The sequence below is a fragment of the Scophthalmus maximus genome, chromosome 3, assembly GCF_022379125.1.
Source record: "Scophthalmus maximus strain ysfricsl-2021 chromosome 3, ASM2237912v1, whole genome shotgun sequence".
Classification (NCBI taxonomy): Eukaryota; Metazoa; Chordata; class Actinopteri; order Pleuronectiformes; family Scophthalmidae; genus Scophthalmus; species Scophthalmus maximus.
In genome coordinates this window covers 27,716,953-27,734,836 of record NC_061517.1, presented here as the reverse complement: position 1 = coordinate 27,734,836, position 17,884 = coordinate 27,716,953, and the positions used below count along the sequence as shown (strand labels likewise).

At 39.3% G+C, this 17,884-nt stretch overlaps 1 protein-coding gene across 2 annotated transcripts; it reads right to left on the bottom strand.

The window, feature by feature from the left end:
• Positions 1-64: 64 nt before the first annotated feature.
• Positions 65-13,746, bottom strand: LOC118316790 (solute carrier family 2, facilitated glucose transporter member 1-like). 2 transcript variants are annotated; one of them, XM_035644977.2, is made up of 10 exons: positions 13,612-13,746; positions 12,280-12,372; positions 4,630-4,790; positions 4,295-4,535; positions 3,708-3,870; positions 2,766-2,953; positions 2,138-2,242; positions 1,946-2,047; positions 1,649-1,852; positions 65-1,525 (listed from the first exon to the last, which is right to left on the bottom strand). In XM_035644977.2, the coding sequence occupies exons 1-10, from the start codon at positions 13,627-13,629 to the stop codon at positions 1,319-1,321; spliced, it is 1,482 nt and encodes a 493-aa protein (XP_035500870.1). In that variant the 5' UTR covers positions 13,630-13,746; the 3' UTR covers positions 65-1,318. The 2 variants fall into 2 exon arrangements, with proteins under 2 accessions (XP_035500870.1, XP_047186975.1); XM_047331019.1 differs by lacking the exons at positions 12,280-12,372; positions 13,612-13,746 and adding an exon at positions 9,207-10,212.
• Between the last annotated feature and the right edge of the window lie 4,138 nt (positions 13,747-17,884).

The following is a 17,884-nucleotide window of genomic DNA, read 5'->3' as shown; positions in this document are numbered from 1 at the left end:
GTCCTAGGCTATCATCATCATCATTTGTATGGATTAGCATGTATCGGAAAAAATCCACTGAACATTGGGTTTATTTCATTTATTTTCTACAAAACTGTACAGGTAATCGGCTGGATCCATCACTTACATAATATACAGATCATAGCACCATTCATGCATTCTCTCTGTCTGTTGTAGAGTTTCGCAGACAGAAAATTTAGTAACTTTTGCATTTCATGTATTATTGTATGAATCTTCAGCTCTATGTGAAGAAGCAGTTTCATTGCAACACCAAATCTTTTGAATACAGCTCAGAAAAAAAAAATTACACAAAAGATGCCTTTGATAAGTAAACACTCATTCAAATTGGATGTTGTGAATATAGGAATACACTATGTATAGAAATGTAACTGAATATTGTAAGTGGGATGTTGACATCTGTAGGTTAATTGATTATACATAAACTACAATATATGACTCCCCAACTCTTCAGGCATGACGCTCTGACCAGTGAAAAATATGGAAATTGAAAATTAAAAGAAATGAAAGTATAATGATATGAATAAAACAAATGAGAGAATTAAATAATTGTTTTTTTCTAACGAAATAACAAGAAATTATTTTTAAAAAAGTGTACTACTGTACTTAAATGAGTGTTTGAAATATGTTCTTGTTTTGATGCATCACGTGACAGAGGTTACTCTTTCCTGTCATTGACTCCATTTAATAACTATCCTGACAACTAGACCAATCAGCACCCCCCTTCCAAAGATCAATTTCCATCTGCCCTGAGACACAGCAGGCCAATCAAAACCATGTATCTAAAATGGGTCAGGTTTGATATGATGCCTGTTGGACGAGCACTGGTGCAGGTAGTATTGTATTTTCTCACAAAGAAGCACAAATAACTACACTTACAGTAGTTATTTACACACTCTGTCACAGGTTGAATTGCTCTGATTTGTTTGTTGGTTAGTCCATCCAATTGCGTCCAGAAGCATTTTGATCTGCAACCTTTGATAACACTCCTTTGACATTGCAATGTGAACACAGAGGTTTCCGAACTATATGCAATTTGCAAATTTTTCTAGTGATGCCAGTCTACAAGGAAAGTGTTAAAATAGACTTCCTTGGCTATAGACTAATCCCAAAGTAACTAACAGTGATGTCCTCAGTCAGGTTATCCATCTTTATATTACAGTCTGTCTAAAGATTTCACCTCTGTGTAATATCTAACTTAACATTAGTTTATTGAATATTTGACATTGATAGTGTTCTAACAGGTTACCTCAGGTGTAACTTTGTTTCATGTGAGTGTGCATATACAGTATGGCTGCTTTCAAAGGTCAGGGTCATCTCCCCTGAGGGTGTTGAACTCTTCAGCGGCGAAGTACTTGTCAGCACCCAGACCACCTGTCTGGCGGAAGCCAGCTGCAATCTCATCAAAGGTGCGGTCCTTGGTCTCTGGCACCTTGAAGTAGGTGAAGACGAAGAAGCCGAGCAACATGATGGTGAAGATGATGAAGACGTATGGACCACAGAGTTGCTGCATCAAAGGGCAAAACGTAATTTCTTTTTGATCAACTGCACAATGTTAATGGCCTTTGTGGACTGAATATAATTTATAATAAATGAAAATGAACATTATTTTCAATTAAGATTGTCTCACCTCAACATACTGGAAGCACATCCCCACTAAGAAGTTGCAGGACCAATTAGAGAAACCAGCTACTGCAAAGGCAGCAGGCCGGGGTCCCTGGCTGAAGAGCTCGGCAACAATGAACCACGGGATGGGGCCAGGGCCAATTTCAAAAAATGCTACAAAGCTGAATATGGCTACAATGCTGACATAGGACATCCATCTGAGTTGGTCCTGAGGAACATAACACACCCCAGATGTTGTCAGTCAGACACTTTATTTGAAAAAGCACATACAGATTAGGTGAAGGTGATATCCAAAACATACCAACAACGCCATGGCAACAGTTAGAAAAATAGCTGAAATTGCCATTCCCATCAAACCAATGAGTTGAAGTGGTCTCCTGCCAACTTGCTCTACCACAAACAACTGCAAGAGATGAAGTATAATTAGTACAAAATGAAAGTGAATGTGGTTAAACATCTGGATTTTGTTTCAAATGTTTCTTTTGTGACTTACAGAGACCACGGTGAAGGCAGTGTTGACCACTCCTGCACCAATGGTTGCATAGACTGGCTGAGACACACCCGCTCGCTGAAAGATCCCAGTTGAGTAGTAAAACACCTAAAGACAATGACGTACTTTTGTTAGAGTTTGTGTAGGTGTGTGTATGAGTTTCTCTGTGAACTGGAACTCCTGGAACAAAAAGAGCTGTGTATTGAGTTTACTATTTTACATAAAAACAATTCTCACATCTTGTTACATCCCTAATGGCTTTTATACATATCTTATTGCTTTTGTTATTTTTGTTTTTTATTGACATAGATCTGTATTTTCTGCTATTGCTGCTGTTGACACCCAAATTTCCCCTTTGTGGGATGATTCGATCTTATCTTGTATTGTGGGAAAGTATAATCCAATGCAGAAGGATGTTTATTGCATCCTAAACCTGGTGAGTGGGCAGTGAAATTTTATCACTGGGTTTAAGTATTCATGTTTCATTCATATAGAAACATGAATGACCAAGTATGTTTTCCCTTTTGATCTCACATAGTTATTAATTTGACCCTGATTATATCTAGTTGTGTGCCACTGCCATCTGACACTGAGTTGGACACATCAGTTCTCCTTTGGTCCCTTCACTTACAGCATTGATTCCTGATAGCTGCTGTGAGAGCTGCAGCATGATGGCAACAAAGATGGGCTGGCGGTAGAGGGGGGAGCGGAACAGCTCTGGGATGGTCACCTTCTTCTCCCTCTTCATCTGCTGGCTCTCCTCCTTCATCTCCTGCATGTCCTCACTCACCTCGTCAGTGCCTCGCAGCTTCATCAGGACTGGAAGACAGTAGCGTAAGTATAAATATGTAAAAGACAATTCATTCAACTTTCTGGCAGCTACTTGTGCCATTTAGTTTTACAACAATAACTTTAAAATTAATTCAATTCAATTGTATTTGCACATTGCAAAATCACAACGTACATTATCTCAAGTCACTTTACAACTTAGAGAAAACTGTAAGCTCGGTGCTTTTATTAAAGTTGTGTTGTCTGTGTGCTTTTTGAAATGTGTGTCTCTAGGTCAAAAATGGTCATTGGTGTCGATTTGCAGCCAAATGTGAAGCAGCTGGGATGAGGATCAGCACCTCCGAGTCAAGGCCATGGTTCTCTGCGAGAAAACGGCGGATTGTTCTCTACAGGTTGTGGGTGAGTTGTTGCCCCAAGTGAAAGAGTGTAAGTATTTTGGGGTCTTCTTCACAAGTGAGGGATATGGACTAGCGGACCATATCCCTTTTTCCGCTTATCCGATCTCGGATAAGCGGAAAAAGACGCAGGGACGGCCCCAATCAGAGCATTAAAACATGTGACAGCAGCAACTGCTGACAGCAGCGCTACTAGGCATCATATCAAACATGATCCATTTTAAATAGATAAGTGGTTGTGATTGGTCTAAAATGACTAAGATAATATTTACAGTTTTTGACACAGTCTCACTTATGCCATGCTCATGAGATAAAGCCTTTGCGCCAAGTGAACATAAAAAAAACAATATTTTTTCTTATATGTGTGTGAGTGTGTTTCAGTCTCTCACTGCTGTGGGCTTTGCTCTCCTCATTGCAGTTGATGAGGAGGTATCGGGGGCTCTCAGGACAGAAGGGCAGCAGGACACACTGCAGCACTGCTGGCAGCAGAATAAAACCCAACAGAAGGGGCCACAGGGAGGCATTCCCCATGAAAGATTCAATTCCAAAGATCTATGCAAAACAGAACATATTATTTACAACACTGTACAGTTGATAGAGCATAACACATAAGAGGCTTTATTGTCATTGTCGCCCCTTTAACAACAAGAAAAGAAAATCAGCTTAAATTAAATTTTGGAGAATTAATGAGTGAACAAAGTGTTGTTTGACAGGTGAGTATGAAATTACTCTATTGTTGTTCTGATGGAATAAGTGCTGTGCTAAAACATTATTTTGAATTCAAAAAATAGTTAATTATGGGTTATGGTATATTTTAGACTTTTAGATTTTAGATTTGGCCATTATTTGAATAACAACAATGATAAGTCTTCATTCTAAGTACTCAAGCATTAAATCTGACATTGTGGGATTGAATACTTATTGTTAACCAGTAAATAGTCATACCATACCACAATGTGGAGGTTAAAGATCTTACCTGTGCCATGAGAATTCCAATCACTACACCAAGCTGATGCAGAGTGCCCAGTGCTCCACGGAGAGATGTGGGTGAGATTTCTTCAACATAAATGGGCACAAAGCCAGTCGAAAGACCAGAGTAGAGACCCACTATGAAACGGCCAATTATGAGCATCTCAAAGGAAACAGCCAGCTTGGAGAATCCCATAAACGCAGCAGCAATAAAGATGAGTACATTGGCCATAAGCATGGAGTTCCTCCTTTAGAGAAAAAAAGGAGTATACCTTATTCCTTTCATTTTTTTTAAAGGGGTGAGGAAATAAAATATAAAAAAACTGTGATAGAAAGTCATACCTGCCAAATCGGTTAACAAAGAGGCCAACAGAGAAGGAGCCAAACATTCCCCCCACCGAGAAGATGGCCACAGAGAGCGACCAAAGAGATGTTAGCGTTGTCTGAGGGATGGGCTCTGAAAACCTGCTGTTCCATGTCTCATTGTAGAAGCTCTCAATAACCTAAAAAACAAAACAACACACAGTAGGTTCAATGTGCTAGATGAATAAAACAGCTTAAACTTAGCTGTCTCAACTTTCACATTGCTCAATCATCACTATAGACCACAAGTACAATCTCAGAGATCTGCTTGTATGGCTGTAGTCTCTTGGTCTCATTCCTTTTCCAGATAAGCTATCTAGATAAATGCTTAAATAGTAAATAAACTATATTCATATAGTGCTTAGGGGTTACGGTTAGGTAATAAATCCTTAAATTGTCTTGATGGAATATGATCTAAAAGACAGGTTGATAGCCTGAAGGAAGTTGCCAATGGGGGAAAACGAACCTAGATATAATTTAGTTGATACTGTTGGTTGAGTGTTGCCTAATAAGTCTGATTGGAAAATTGCTGCTTCCGCTCCTCCTCGGACCACAGGCAGAGGAATATGACTATGACTGTAAGTAGGGGCAGATGATTCATTTAAATAAATATATTCGTCTGGCTGTAACCAGGTTTCAGTCAAAGAGAATAAATCAAAATGATGATTTAGATGAAAGTGACCTAATATTTAATAATCAACATTCAATCATTCTATTTTTTGGTTCAGTAATTGGATTTGTTCTTATTTTTAAAATTTTTGTATGAGTAACACCTCTCTTATTTACTTTTGGTTTTAATAGTTGAAGTAGTCGGGGGGAGGCACAGTTTCTATTGGATGTTGTGGGGGTGACTGCTATAATAGGTCCCAACTCTGGACTATCACTGGTTTGAACGTCTAGGTAACTGAGTCGGGTTTCTAAAAAGAGAGAGACAAACATGAGCAGTGGATAAAAACAAGTTTCACCAGCAACCAGAAATGAAACAATACGTTATCTCAGCACGTTTGAACCCTTCCCTCTACCTGAGAGGTCAGAGACGCCTCCATCACAGAGAGAAACAAACGTAACACAATGGCTCCACAAAAACTGCATGCCCAACTCACCCATCAGCATGCTCTAACTGTCGTAATTAAACTCTGGTTTCATTACAGGTGAGACTCCCTTGGGTTTTCTGCATCCTCCTGAGCCTTCGTGTCACCCTGTCCCTGGATATGGTCGAGCCCGGCCCACCGACAGGTATTGTCCTACAAGTAATACATGGACTCTTAATCACGCATTGCGACTTGTACACCCAGAAAATCCATGTACGCCTGGATCTCTGAGTATTGTATCGCAAACATATCTGCCAATCCCCACTGTTAACCGAGGGCAGGCTAAGCAGAACTCAAATACAGGACACCAAGGAATATGCCAGGCAAATGAACATCCACACTCTGGGGCAGTTGCAGTTTCTGGTCTTTGAGGAAAACCTCAGCCGAAAGAGACGACCAAAACAATTCCTGGGTAGACTGCTTGTTGCAGCATCTGCCTTCGGTCCCTGTTCTCTATTGGGCTCTCAGCCAGCAACTCCGTTAGTATCGAATTGCTCCAAAGACACGGGTGGACTTGATGAGGAAATTACGGAAATCCAACAGAGACTTCTCCAACAAGAATATTTACAGGGCATGAGTAAAACCTTTCAGGGTACCATAGCCACTGTTAACTTTCATCCTGCTCAACCTTAATAACACTTTGCATGCTCTCGGGAACCCGCCAGATGTTGTTCAGGAAGATATAACATACTTGCAAATAATTAGAGATCTGATGAAGGAACTTCTCAGGGAATTCAGCTCCTCAATTAACTGCCTGAGCAGTGGACAGATCCCTGCATACCTGGTGTGCTACTACCACAGTACAACCTGGCGTTGGCAGTGCCAATGCTTCACACACAAGTCTGTCTATCCCAGTGGCTAGCTCCAAACCTTGCAAGAGCAAAGCCGCAAACCTTAACACCCATATCTTTTGTTTGCCTCCTTTCTCTTTTTTTTAATACGTGTTGTCAGGAACGATCAAATAAGTTAAGGTGAAAGATAATGTTGAACATGATTTGAGGTATCATGTCTTTGATGTGTGACGTTTTGATTGTGACTAGGTAGTTAGAAATCATCTGCCCAGATGTTGCCTCAGGTAAATGTGCTAGACTGTGTACAGACTATAACCAGAGAAAGCCTAGTCTCTGATGATGCACACACCAACACCTGAAACCAGAGAGAGGACTCCATTACCCATAACACCCTGCTTTAGCCCACCTGCAGTGTTACCGCAAAACCTCAACTCCCATTGGGCAGGATCTTTCAAATGCGGGTGTAAGAAAAAATCGATTCACTAGAGTATCGCAATATCATGTTTTGTGATACTGTATCGATTCTCAAAAACACTATCGATTTTGAATTTTTTATTCATGTGCAAAGATTCGTGGCAAGCAGTGGTTCATTTTGTGTTGTTTATCTCCGATCGTTAGATGGCAGTGTGCAGCCATTTCACTCCAACGCAACAATGTGAACTGGGACCGGAAGTAACAAAAAAAAACACTGCGGCCATTTGACCATGGCTACTTTCGTTAGACCTGCGTACAGAACTGAAGAGCCATGCCGTTTGCAAAATGTGCCTTGCCAAAGTAAAACACTCGGGGAACACAACTAATCGGAGGGCACACTTAGCAAGACACTACCACTAGCGGAACAGCAAACGGCCAACGTTAAACGAGGCTATCCGTCTCAACCTGACTCACTCTAGACCAAATTCATTCACCGAAGTTACCACCAAACTCAACTCGAGCAACCAAAATAACTCGGTCAATACTATTTAATTTGTGCCCTCTCAGAGTTTTGGAGAACGAAGGCTTCCGTATTATGATGCATGCACTTTACCCTCCCGGCAACATATCACTGACTTGGTAGGAGCGAGGAGTGGGGCACGCGCACACACACACACACACACACACACACACCGGAATTTCCCAGCTTAGGAACAATAAAGAACCTATCTATCTACATAACGGATGAGTGGAGTGGACCTTTATTATCACGAGTGTTGTTGATTGTTAACTAATGTTTTTGATTCTCCTTTTCCTAGCCTATTTGCCAATCCAGCCGTAAGATTGCTACAAAAGGAATTTTCCAAATGCTTCCCTTCCATGCCTTATAACAGACACTCCATTGTCTCTTCTCTATTCCAGTGTCCCACCCTAACTACTAAAATATATTCCTTAAACATTCTAAAGCAAAGGCTTCTTGTTCCATTATCACTGCCTGCATCAATTTCCCCTTTGTCCTCTTAAAGCCATGGTAAAATACATTTGCCTTTTGAAACCAGGCAATAATCCTACATCGAAGATCAGGTTTAACCATCACCAAAAGTGCTACTCAGGCCACTGGTCTTCTTCTGCTTAATCCTCCTAAATACAGTATACATCCAGACCCTCTTCAGCACAAAGCTGCTCATAAACCATGATTGTTATGCATATAACAAATTGTTGTGACTTTCGTTTCATCCTTATCCTTTACTCCTGCATCATTTCAGAGACTCTCATTAACTTTCATTCCCCTTTTTGTATGATTGTGGTTCCTGCAACCTTCATGGCAATTCCCCTACATCTGTTAGCCATTTCCCCAGCATCATTACTAGCAAAATCCCCCTGCATTTTAATATCAATTTCTCCTCCACCATTATTAGCATTTCCCCTCCATCATTACTTCTGTCTTCTCTTTTATCAATTGGCTGCTGTCAGCAGCATCATGTAGAAAGTATCCTGCATATTTCCTCTGCATCATTTGGCAATTTTACCCTTCATCATGTCGGCCATTCTCCCAGCATTGTTTGGCATTTCCCTTGTATTGTTTGGTAAGTTTCCATTGCATTGTTTGGCAATTTTCCCTTCCATCAAAATGTCTCTCCCTACATCTTTGCTTCATTTCCCCTGCATTGTATTAGCAATTACTCCTGCATCATGATGGATTTCCCTACATAATAGCTAATAAATAATTAGCAGTTGCATTATAATGGTTTTCCTTACATAATTGCTGATCATTTCCCCTTGCATTTTCCTCGCTAGATGTCCTATATTATCACCAGCTTTTCCCCTTCCATATTTAGCCTTAATTACTGCATTTACTACTCTCCTTATTTCAATGTTTTATACTATGTCGAAGCTCTTCATTATGTTGTCCTCATTTTCTGCTCTTTCCTTCCCTCTGTTGGTTCAGAGCTGCAGGGCCAGGTATGGTATAAGTCTGTTCCTCCTGTTCTCAATAAAGGTAATTTTATATTTGTATAATTTTTCATCTGTTTCTCTGTAAGTCTCTCCTGATGGAAATATAGATTAGACTGAAAGTAACCATAACAACATGATGATAATTCTATGTTTTTCTATCTTGTAGCACTATAATCAACTATAACAGCATAAGCATTATTATTCATAATAAAATATCTAAGAACACCTTTACACTATGCATCATATTAATCTTCACTACTGTCATTTTGTCACATTGGATCATCATTATTTTGGTTTTGTTTACCAATCAAGCAACAATGCCACTTGGTATGGCAACGTTCTGGTGGGGAAGTGATGGTCCCACTGGCACTTAAGTACTGAGGCAGGTGAGTAGAGGATTGTAGTGATGAGAAATCGGTTTGTGGAATGACTAGCAGAAAGCATCAGGAAACGGAGGGCATACCCAGCCAGCAGCACACACTGTCAGGGAAGAGAGCAGAGGGGAACACACACAAGCCATCTGAGCAGCAACCAGTGAACCAGAACAAAGCCAAAATCCATAATCCCAACAATAAAATAATGACTTATCAAATCGTTCCTTCACAACAATCCAGTTATTTTGATTTGATTAATCATTAATTTATACCAGCTGTTGGAGTGGCAGAGCGTTGTGGCCCTTGCTAAGCAGGTGACTGCAGCAGTCAAGTTGTGTTCATCTGGAGCTGGGCGCTGATCCCAAACTGGGAAATTCATCAGCAGGTATCACGACCCCCCCCTACAGAATATAAAATATAAGTAATACCAATGCAAAAAAAGGTATATAAATATATAGAATGTACATACAATAGTGCAAGTATGTGCAATTTGTTACCAGTAATGTGCAGAGGAACATGGCAACATGAAGGTGCAAATGTGCTGGGATTTGTTTGATTTTGTTACGGCCGGCGCCGACCTCTGCCCCCATTTTGTATGCATAACCTTTTTGGCCTGTTAAGCAGGGTGCCCCTCCCACTTCTGGCCGGCGTCCTGGAGGATCCGGATTGGAGCGGCACCTGAAACAGTCCACCAATCACCAAGGAGCAATTTGTGGAGGACGCTACAAATCTCCCCACAGCTTGTCAGTCGGGGCGGCTGTGATTTCACTTGACCAGCACGCCACTGTGTCTCTCGAATTGATGAAACTGTGAAACGAGGCACATGAAACTTGTCTGAGGACTGGCCCAGGTTTTAGATCAGACCACTCACACCTTCAGAATCCCTTTGTTATCCTTCATTAGGTGAAGGAGTGCTGCTCTTGACTGTGTTTTGTTTGATAGTAATAAAGGGGTTTTAGTTTCATTTTGGTTTTCTGTTAGTGGTAACAGGGACTCACTGTTATGAGTCCTCCTTTTGTTGAAGTTGTTTGTTTGATTTGAGCAGCACTCACAGGCCCATTTTCAGTTCCAGTTTGTCTCTTTTGTTCTGGTTTTGATAAGAATCCCGTTTTCATACAAATAAATAACAAATTTACCAAATACACCTGGTTTTATGTTGCTTCCCTTTCCCCTACCTAGCCGGGTCATAACAGATTTGTTAATATTAAAAATATTAATATTAAATAATAACCTTAACAAATATCAGCTACCACAGGGCACCACCCTTCAAAGGAATGGAAATAATGGCAAATTTACTGATTCGGTCTCAGTTAATACTAACTGTCAGTTTGGAGTTCAGATTAATAATGAAATGAATTATTACAACCACCTTGGTAGTTGACAGAGGATAGAGTCCTACCGGTCAGCGGTTGGCAATAATTTCTCCTATGCAATATTAAATAGACCAGGCTGTATATTTAATAAATATTTATCTCAAAGATAACACGTTGAAAACAACAATATCTAATCTAACAAATGAAAATATATAGAAGTATGTGTGTGTGTGTGTGTGTGTGTGTGCGTGTGCGGCACCAACTAGAAGTTCTCCAACAAGAAACTCCAACAAAATCAAAGGTGTGGGCTCGACCACATGCTGTGCTTCTTTGATAAGGTCACGTGTTGTAGGACAAAGGTGCCAATTTAAAAAGAGGGTTAGCTATAGGATACTAACATTAAATAAACACATTAACATCAAGTGAAGACATTGAAACGTTTCAACACAGCGCACTACCATAATTAAACATTCCTATGTTTAGCTGTGCTGCTTCATGCTATGCCTAGGTTACATTACCGAGTCCATGGAAACAGAAGAAGGGTCCTTTGATTTGGTGTTTGTGTGTCCAGGAGGTGCAGTTGTGCTGCCTTTTGGAAGTGACGCAATGTGATTCCACACACTTTTGGGATAGTCATTGACTGGAATACTTGGTATCAATAATCTGAGCAGTACTATACATCTTGACTGTTTTGAGGTGTTATTATTATCATTATTTTTCTTCATTTATCCTTTTTTCTGTCAAATTATATGTAGTTCTTGGTACTCATGTATTTCTGTTTTGTAGTGTACTCATATAGCACTTAATCTTCTTTTCATTTTTACAATATGATTTTGTTTTAGTTTGAATTGGCAAGTGGAGAAGTGGGGAGTGTAGCAGGGATAATGATTTATGTGGCATTATCTACGTTTACTTTACTCATATTGTTCATAATGTATTGTTAGGACAGTAAGTGTAACAGGAGCTTGTGACTAAAAGGATTTATTGTAGAGTGAATTGTTGAGTAAACCACATCACATTTGCTTTGATTATAATTTTGTGAGAAATCTCCATGCTGTAACCTGCTGACCAACATAAGCTCAAATTTTTTCTCTCTATGTTTAAGCAAGTTTCTGAAGTTTATTATTTATTATTATTATTATTATTATTATTATTAGAAGTTGGATGTTAAAGACCACATAAGCATTTCTCATTAACCCCGCTCATTTTTTATTTTATTTACTCTGTAACGAGCCTGCTGTATTCTGTCCCTGTGCGAATTCTGAGGCTTATTACTGTGAAGTTGGCTGTGAAAGACCTCATATTATCCATTTCTCACTAACCAGAAATACACAGCAAGTTGAAGCCAACAGTTCTGGTTTGAGCCTGTTTCATCACACAACACGAGAGATTACACGCCTGAGACTTCTGCAAGGTCATGACTATACTTGATAGGAGGGTTTCAATTCATGCTGTCTGTCTGTCTTTCTACGTCACACATCAACGTACCGGCGCCTGTGTTTTGATACAAGCGTGTGATTGGCATGCATGTTAACGTCCGAGCTACAGAGTAAAACATAGGCCGCGGTGAACGGTCAAAAGTCTTGCTGTGCATTAACCGAGGAAGCGAGGACAAGGGAAACTGTCCCCGCTGCTGAAAACACTCCCAGAGGAAACACTGATCACTGTGCCCACACAACAAAATACTCACATTCTGAGGAGCATTGATTACACCGGTGTTGTAGCCAAACTGGAGCGAACCAATCACAGCTGTCCCTACGGCCATCATCAGCTGAGGGGTCACCTGTTTTTATACCAGAGACACAGAGAAAGGTCTGCATCGGCCAAGACAATCTACCATGCATGTGACAAAGTTCTCCAAGTTGAAATAAATGGTTTAGTATTTCACTAATGCTCGATAAGATATGTCGAAATACAGTGTGTGAATTGTGTCACCACTCTTTAAAGGAGTGGGTTCTACAATTCAAATACTGATAAACACTGGAACAAAAGGACGAATCAGGTCTTCATTTTTGGCACAAGATTGTGTTTGGGTGACAAGTGGACGACCATCTCTACCTCCTGAGCCACAGCCGTCCTTGCTTTACATATTAAAACATATTAGCTGTGTAGCTTTAGTGAGCAATGTGCTGTCCAGTGCTCTGGCAAATGGGCATGTAGGGAAAAATGATAAGCAGAGATGATGGAAGTCAGTCAGAGATGGGGCTGCAGAGAAAGTATTAATAATAAATGCAGAGCAAACCTCCGGCATTTTGTATTAATTTGAATGGAAAACTTCCTTCTACACGAGTTTGACACAGCATGTCACCATATTTAGCTATTGTTCATCAAAAGTCCAGCCTAACTTTGTCTACTTCACAAACTACATTTTTGTATCAGATAAGCTACACAGCAAATGCAAGTACATTTACCAGAGTACTTATGTACAATCTTAAATTTTAATTAACTTTACTTCTAATTCACCACATTTCAGGGGAAATATTGTACTTTTTTTACTCCATTTCATTTATCTCTTGTATCTACCAGTTGCTTTGCAGATTACAATTTCACATTCAAAATATATTTGCGAATTTATGAATTATGATGTTGATAATTCATCATGGTGTTGTCATAGGTTAAAAATGTACTTCAAATTAGCTAAAAGGATTAAATCTCTCACAATCCACAAAGCAAAGAAAAAGATACTCGCACGAGCCAAAGAAAAGAAAAGAAAAGTGAGGAGAAGAAAATGCTGCTGCTGAAGTGACACACTAAGGACCTATGTTGGAAAACAATGACATACGTCATCACTAAATCTTTAGAAACAAATTCAAATACTTTTCTTGTAATTGACAGTGGTGGTCTAAGGTCAATTTAGGATGTCTGATGGCGAATGTATCATCTTGTATTAAACAGAGAACTTGATTCATTTCACAGAGCTCGCCTACAAAACACGATTATATGAATTACAATAAGAATTGTCTCTTAGAGATGTCTCTTTTCATTACTAGTCACGTTATAAAATACGATATTGATCAGTTACCTTGCCGCTGCACTCCATGTCGGCTGCTAGGACTACTCCCAAACGTAAGATTTCACTTCTTCACAGTCAGTAATCCGTCAATGTACGTCTACTTTCTACGAAAACATGCAGTCGTGATTCTGTATGTCTGTAGTAATTGAGTCCAACATCCGTGTAAACAAATCTTATCTTTGTGTTTCTCCCTGGCCTCACCTGCGGCAGTAAGCAGCTTATGACGTCTGCACTAAGTTGATCTTAATGGGCTTCCGTGCCTCAAGAGGAGGAGGACGGTCACTGCCAGATTGGCTGAGAGGAAAACATGTATGAGTAACTTTAACAGTGTTAGATCTTCTCACTTCCGTGAATTTCATATCCAACTTTTGGCCCACAGTAGCACTTGACTTGTGGTTTTGTCACGATCCACATGTGTGCTGTCATTGTAGTTCTCTTGTTTTCTTTTTATAGTCATATTGTTTTGCTGCTATAACATGATGATGCTGTCAAGACATGACTTACTAAGGACGATTTTATGAATTACATCTAAATAATTGTAACTTTAATGCTGTTAGTTTGGTAAATGGACTATTTATATAGCACTTTTCCAGTCTTATCGACCACTCAAAGAGCTTTACAGCACAAGTCACATCCACCCATCCACCCACGCTTCAGGTTCACCTCTGCCTGTTTGCCTGTGTTACTTGTCTTGTTTTTTGTACGACATCCAGTCTAAGACCCTGTACCCAGCCAGCCTGAGTCTGACATCAAGTTATCCCTGTACCTGTATATGGTGTTCTCTCCAGGAATGCCAACCCAGTCCTGACCAAACCCCCGCTCAGCTTTACGCACCACTCTGCAAGAACCCCACCCTCAAACCATTGTCTTTAAATGTTACAATAAACTGCTTTTTTTACACTGGTCATCTTTCTCTGAGTTGACGTCTTTATTTCTTCAAGTAGAATTCAATATTTATGGTTGTTGTGTCTCACAAAATGGAGGGCATGAACATGTGTCCTTGGAAAACTCTGACTCCTAGTGTCCTTCACCTTACCGCACCTTGGGTGGGAAATCTGCCCCCAAACTCTGGCTACTATTGGTTACTTTGTGTCCCAGACACCAGGGGATCACTAGGCCAATAAATCCCAGTCCGAAAAGAATCTCCACCTTAAAGTTTTAAAATATATAAAAAGAATCTGCTATGCCTAATATTTTGTTTAACATTGTTTACCCCCCATAAATTTTTAAAAAACCCTCTTAAATGGGACTGGAAACAATCCACTCTCTCTCCCTCACTGAGGAATTCTGAAGACTATTAATATTCCTGAGAACACAGGCTGACAGCACATTAATAATAATAATAATATTAATAATAATAGCAAGAACCCTAAAATATCAATTTTTTCACCGCTTCTGATGCTTGTGCAAATTTTTCGGGCAGGTTTGGCCACGTTTAGTGCCTCAAATTAGCAACTTATTTGCATAAGAATAAATAATTCCTTCGATTCCAATAGGTCCTCGCTCTGACTTTGTCAGTGGAGCTCTGGCCCTGATAATAATAATGACGGATTTGGATCCTGCAGCTAATCCTAATCATTTATCTTCGAATCTGGAAAAGATCAACTTAAAATCAAATGACACCAAGAGGAAATAAAGAAGTCAGTTATTTTAAATTCCTGGGTGTCATTTTTGGACTCCAAACTCAAATTTGATACGTTAAAAAGTTATGGAAGACAGTAAAGACGAATCTGAACTGCTTTAGACTGATAATACATCACATACTGTACAGGTTGAGGCAGCTCAGCTCAACTGTTCATGCATACTATGATATTTTCACATTAAACTTATTGTGCTCACTTATCACAACCCCATCAGGCCTCTCAGGTCATCAGGCAGAGTTCTATTCGCTGTACCCAGGATAAGATCCAGGTCAGGTGAGGGTCCTTCAGTTACTGTGGTCCTTCTCTCTGGAACAACCTGAGGACCATCACAACTGTACCCACATTCAAAAGCAAACTCTGAACGTTCTTATTTCTCAGGCACTTGTTTAATTACAGTGTGTGTGTGTGTGTGTGTGTGTGTGTGTGTGTGTGTGTGCGGTCGCACTTTTGTGTTTTTGTTTGTTTTTGTTGATTGTCTTGTTGTGTTGATGCTTGTACTGTATAATTATTTCTATTCATGATTTTTTTTTAAAGTGTATGGTGTTTTTAATGTAAAGCACTTTGGGTTTAGTTGTAATGAAAGGTGCTACATAAATAAAATTGACATTGACATTGACGTATTGTGTCATTGTATGGAGCCAGGCTTCGCAGTCACCTGTCAAACCAGATCACTTGGGCGGCTCTCCCTGTGTTTCTGTCTCTCTTTCCTCGGCTTTGTGATACAAATTAGCCCAGGCTAGAAACCCTATATCCAACACATCTGTATCATTTTATTATAACCTGCTACAATGCTTTTTGCATTGTCCCTGACAAATAAATGAATAAATAAAAATAAATATTTACTTTCTAAAGCAGTGTGTAAGTAGGAGTCCCTCATGTTGGTGTCAGTGAGAGGCGGTTGCTCTCTATCACTAATCCTCTTGAGTACACCAACTATTTATATATCCACTGAGACTGTCTCACTGAAGTCAATATGCTTGGCATGCGATCTGATGTTGCTTGTCAACAAAGGTTATACAAGAAGGTTGTCCTTGATTTCACCGCAATGTTGCAACATATCTTGAGCTTAGTCTTTCTCTTCCAATCTTTCCAATCCAATCCCCGGAAATAATGAATCGAAGGAAGAAAAAGAGTAAAGAGAAAATAAATTAATTTAAATAAATAAATTTAAAATTGTAATAAATATTTTAGTTTAAAAAAACCTCCTGAGCCACAGCCGCCCTAGTACATCAGATTAGTACTAGATGTGTTAGATTATGGTGACAGGATTGAGGATGATGGTCTCATTTTTTTTTTTTAAAGACTTTGACAAACTTGAACACCCTTTTTATTTTGGATACATTGGAACACTTTGGTTTTGGGAAATGTTTCCGTGAGGTGATTGGGATGTTTTATAGTGATCTGTGCTACTAACCTCAGGTACCTGTAGAAGATTTGAGGTGAAGAGGGGTATCTGCTTTGGTGGACATCTGAAATAAAGATTGTAGATGCAATTCTTTGTCTTTAAGTATTTTACTATAAGTGAACAAACCTTTGCAAAGGGATCAGATCATTGAGAGAGACTCTGCAAGTGTGATGGAGAAGCTCTGTCCGATTCCATTCTCATAGTGATGAACAGTGTTAAAGCAAAACAAAAGCACAAAGATTGACAGTTAAGGGCATTGGTTAAGAGTATAGGAAGGATAGGTACTGGTGAGATCTCATCCCAAGGTCGCATAGGCCACAAAGGTCAGGTCACACATTCGCAGAGAAATACATTTTACAATGAACAGAGTATATCGTACAAGTGTCAGAATAATCTGCATAGTGAAATTAATATTGAACTGCCAAGGTTGTCTGGCTTCACCTCTGCTTTTTATCATGGTTGGGGAGAAGTTGGCAATGATGATTTAGAATAGTGATGATATTATTCTTATTCCACAAAAATGAGGCACAAATTCCAAAAGTTCGAAAAATCGTCTCCCTCTTTTCAAAAGCCTCAGGACTTTACTTGAACTTAAATAAATGTGAATTGATGGCAATCCACGATCAACCTCTAACTACTATTCAAGGTACAGTATACCAATTAAATATGAAGTCAAATACCTTGGGATTACTATATTCAAGCATTTAGAAAAAAGAGAGAAAACTAACTTTGAAAATTTCTTGAAGAAGAGTAAAACAATTTTTAACATTTTGTTACAAAAGGATATTCAGAAGAATTCTTCTCTCAAAAGTGGAAAGCCTGTCAAGACTCATTTACCCGTCTTACTCTCTAGATATCCCCTCATAATATAATTAAAACGATCAACCAAAATAATTGTTATTTTGTTTGGAAAAACAGAATCAGATTGAGTTTGATTCCATGAATGATTCCCTAAAGTTAAAATTGTTACAAAACTTAAAAATGAACATGAAAGCTTTTGGTTCAGTCTTCCTTCAAAACAAGTCCTTTTCTCAGCTAAGAAATGTAATAATATGTTTTAAGATTTGTTCTTTCAAAGGAATGTTTTCCGTCATACTTATTGGTGGATAACTCTACTATGGCCTCTAAAATAATTAGATGTAGATATATTAAATTCCCTCTACCACCCAAAGCCAAAGAAGTGCACTTTATATTTAGGAATGATATTCATCCATGCAAGGAGTTTTTGCGATTG

Excerpts from the sequence above, each read along its gene's own strand:
- LOC118316790 (XM_035644977.2), bottom strand. Across the intron at positions 2,954-3,707 it reads GGAGAGCAAAGCCCACAGCA|TCCTGATGAAGCTGCGAGGC; the intron begins GTGAGAGACTGA and ends ACTGTCTTCCAG. Across the intron at positions 1,526-1,648 it reads TGTGCTTCCAGTATGTTGAG|CAACTCTGTGGTCCATACGT; the intron begins GTGAGACAATCT and ends CCTTTGATGCAG.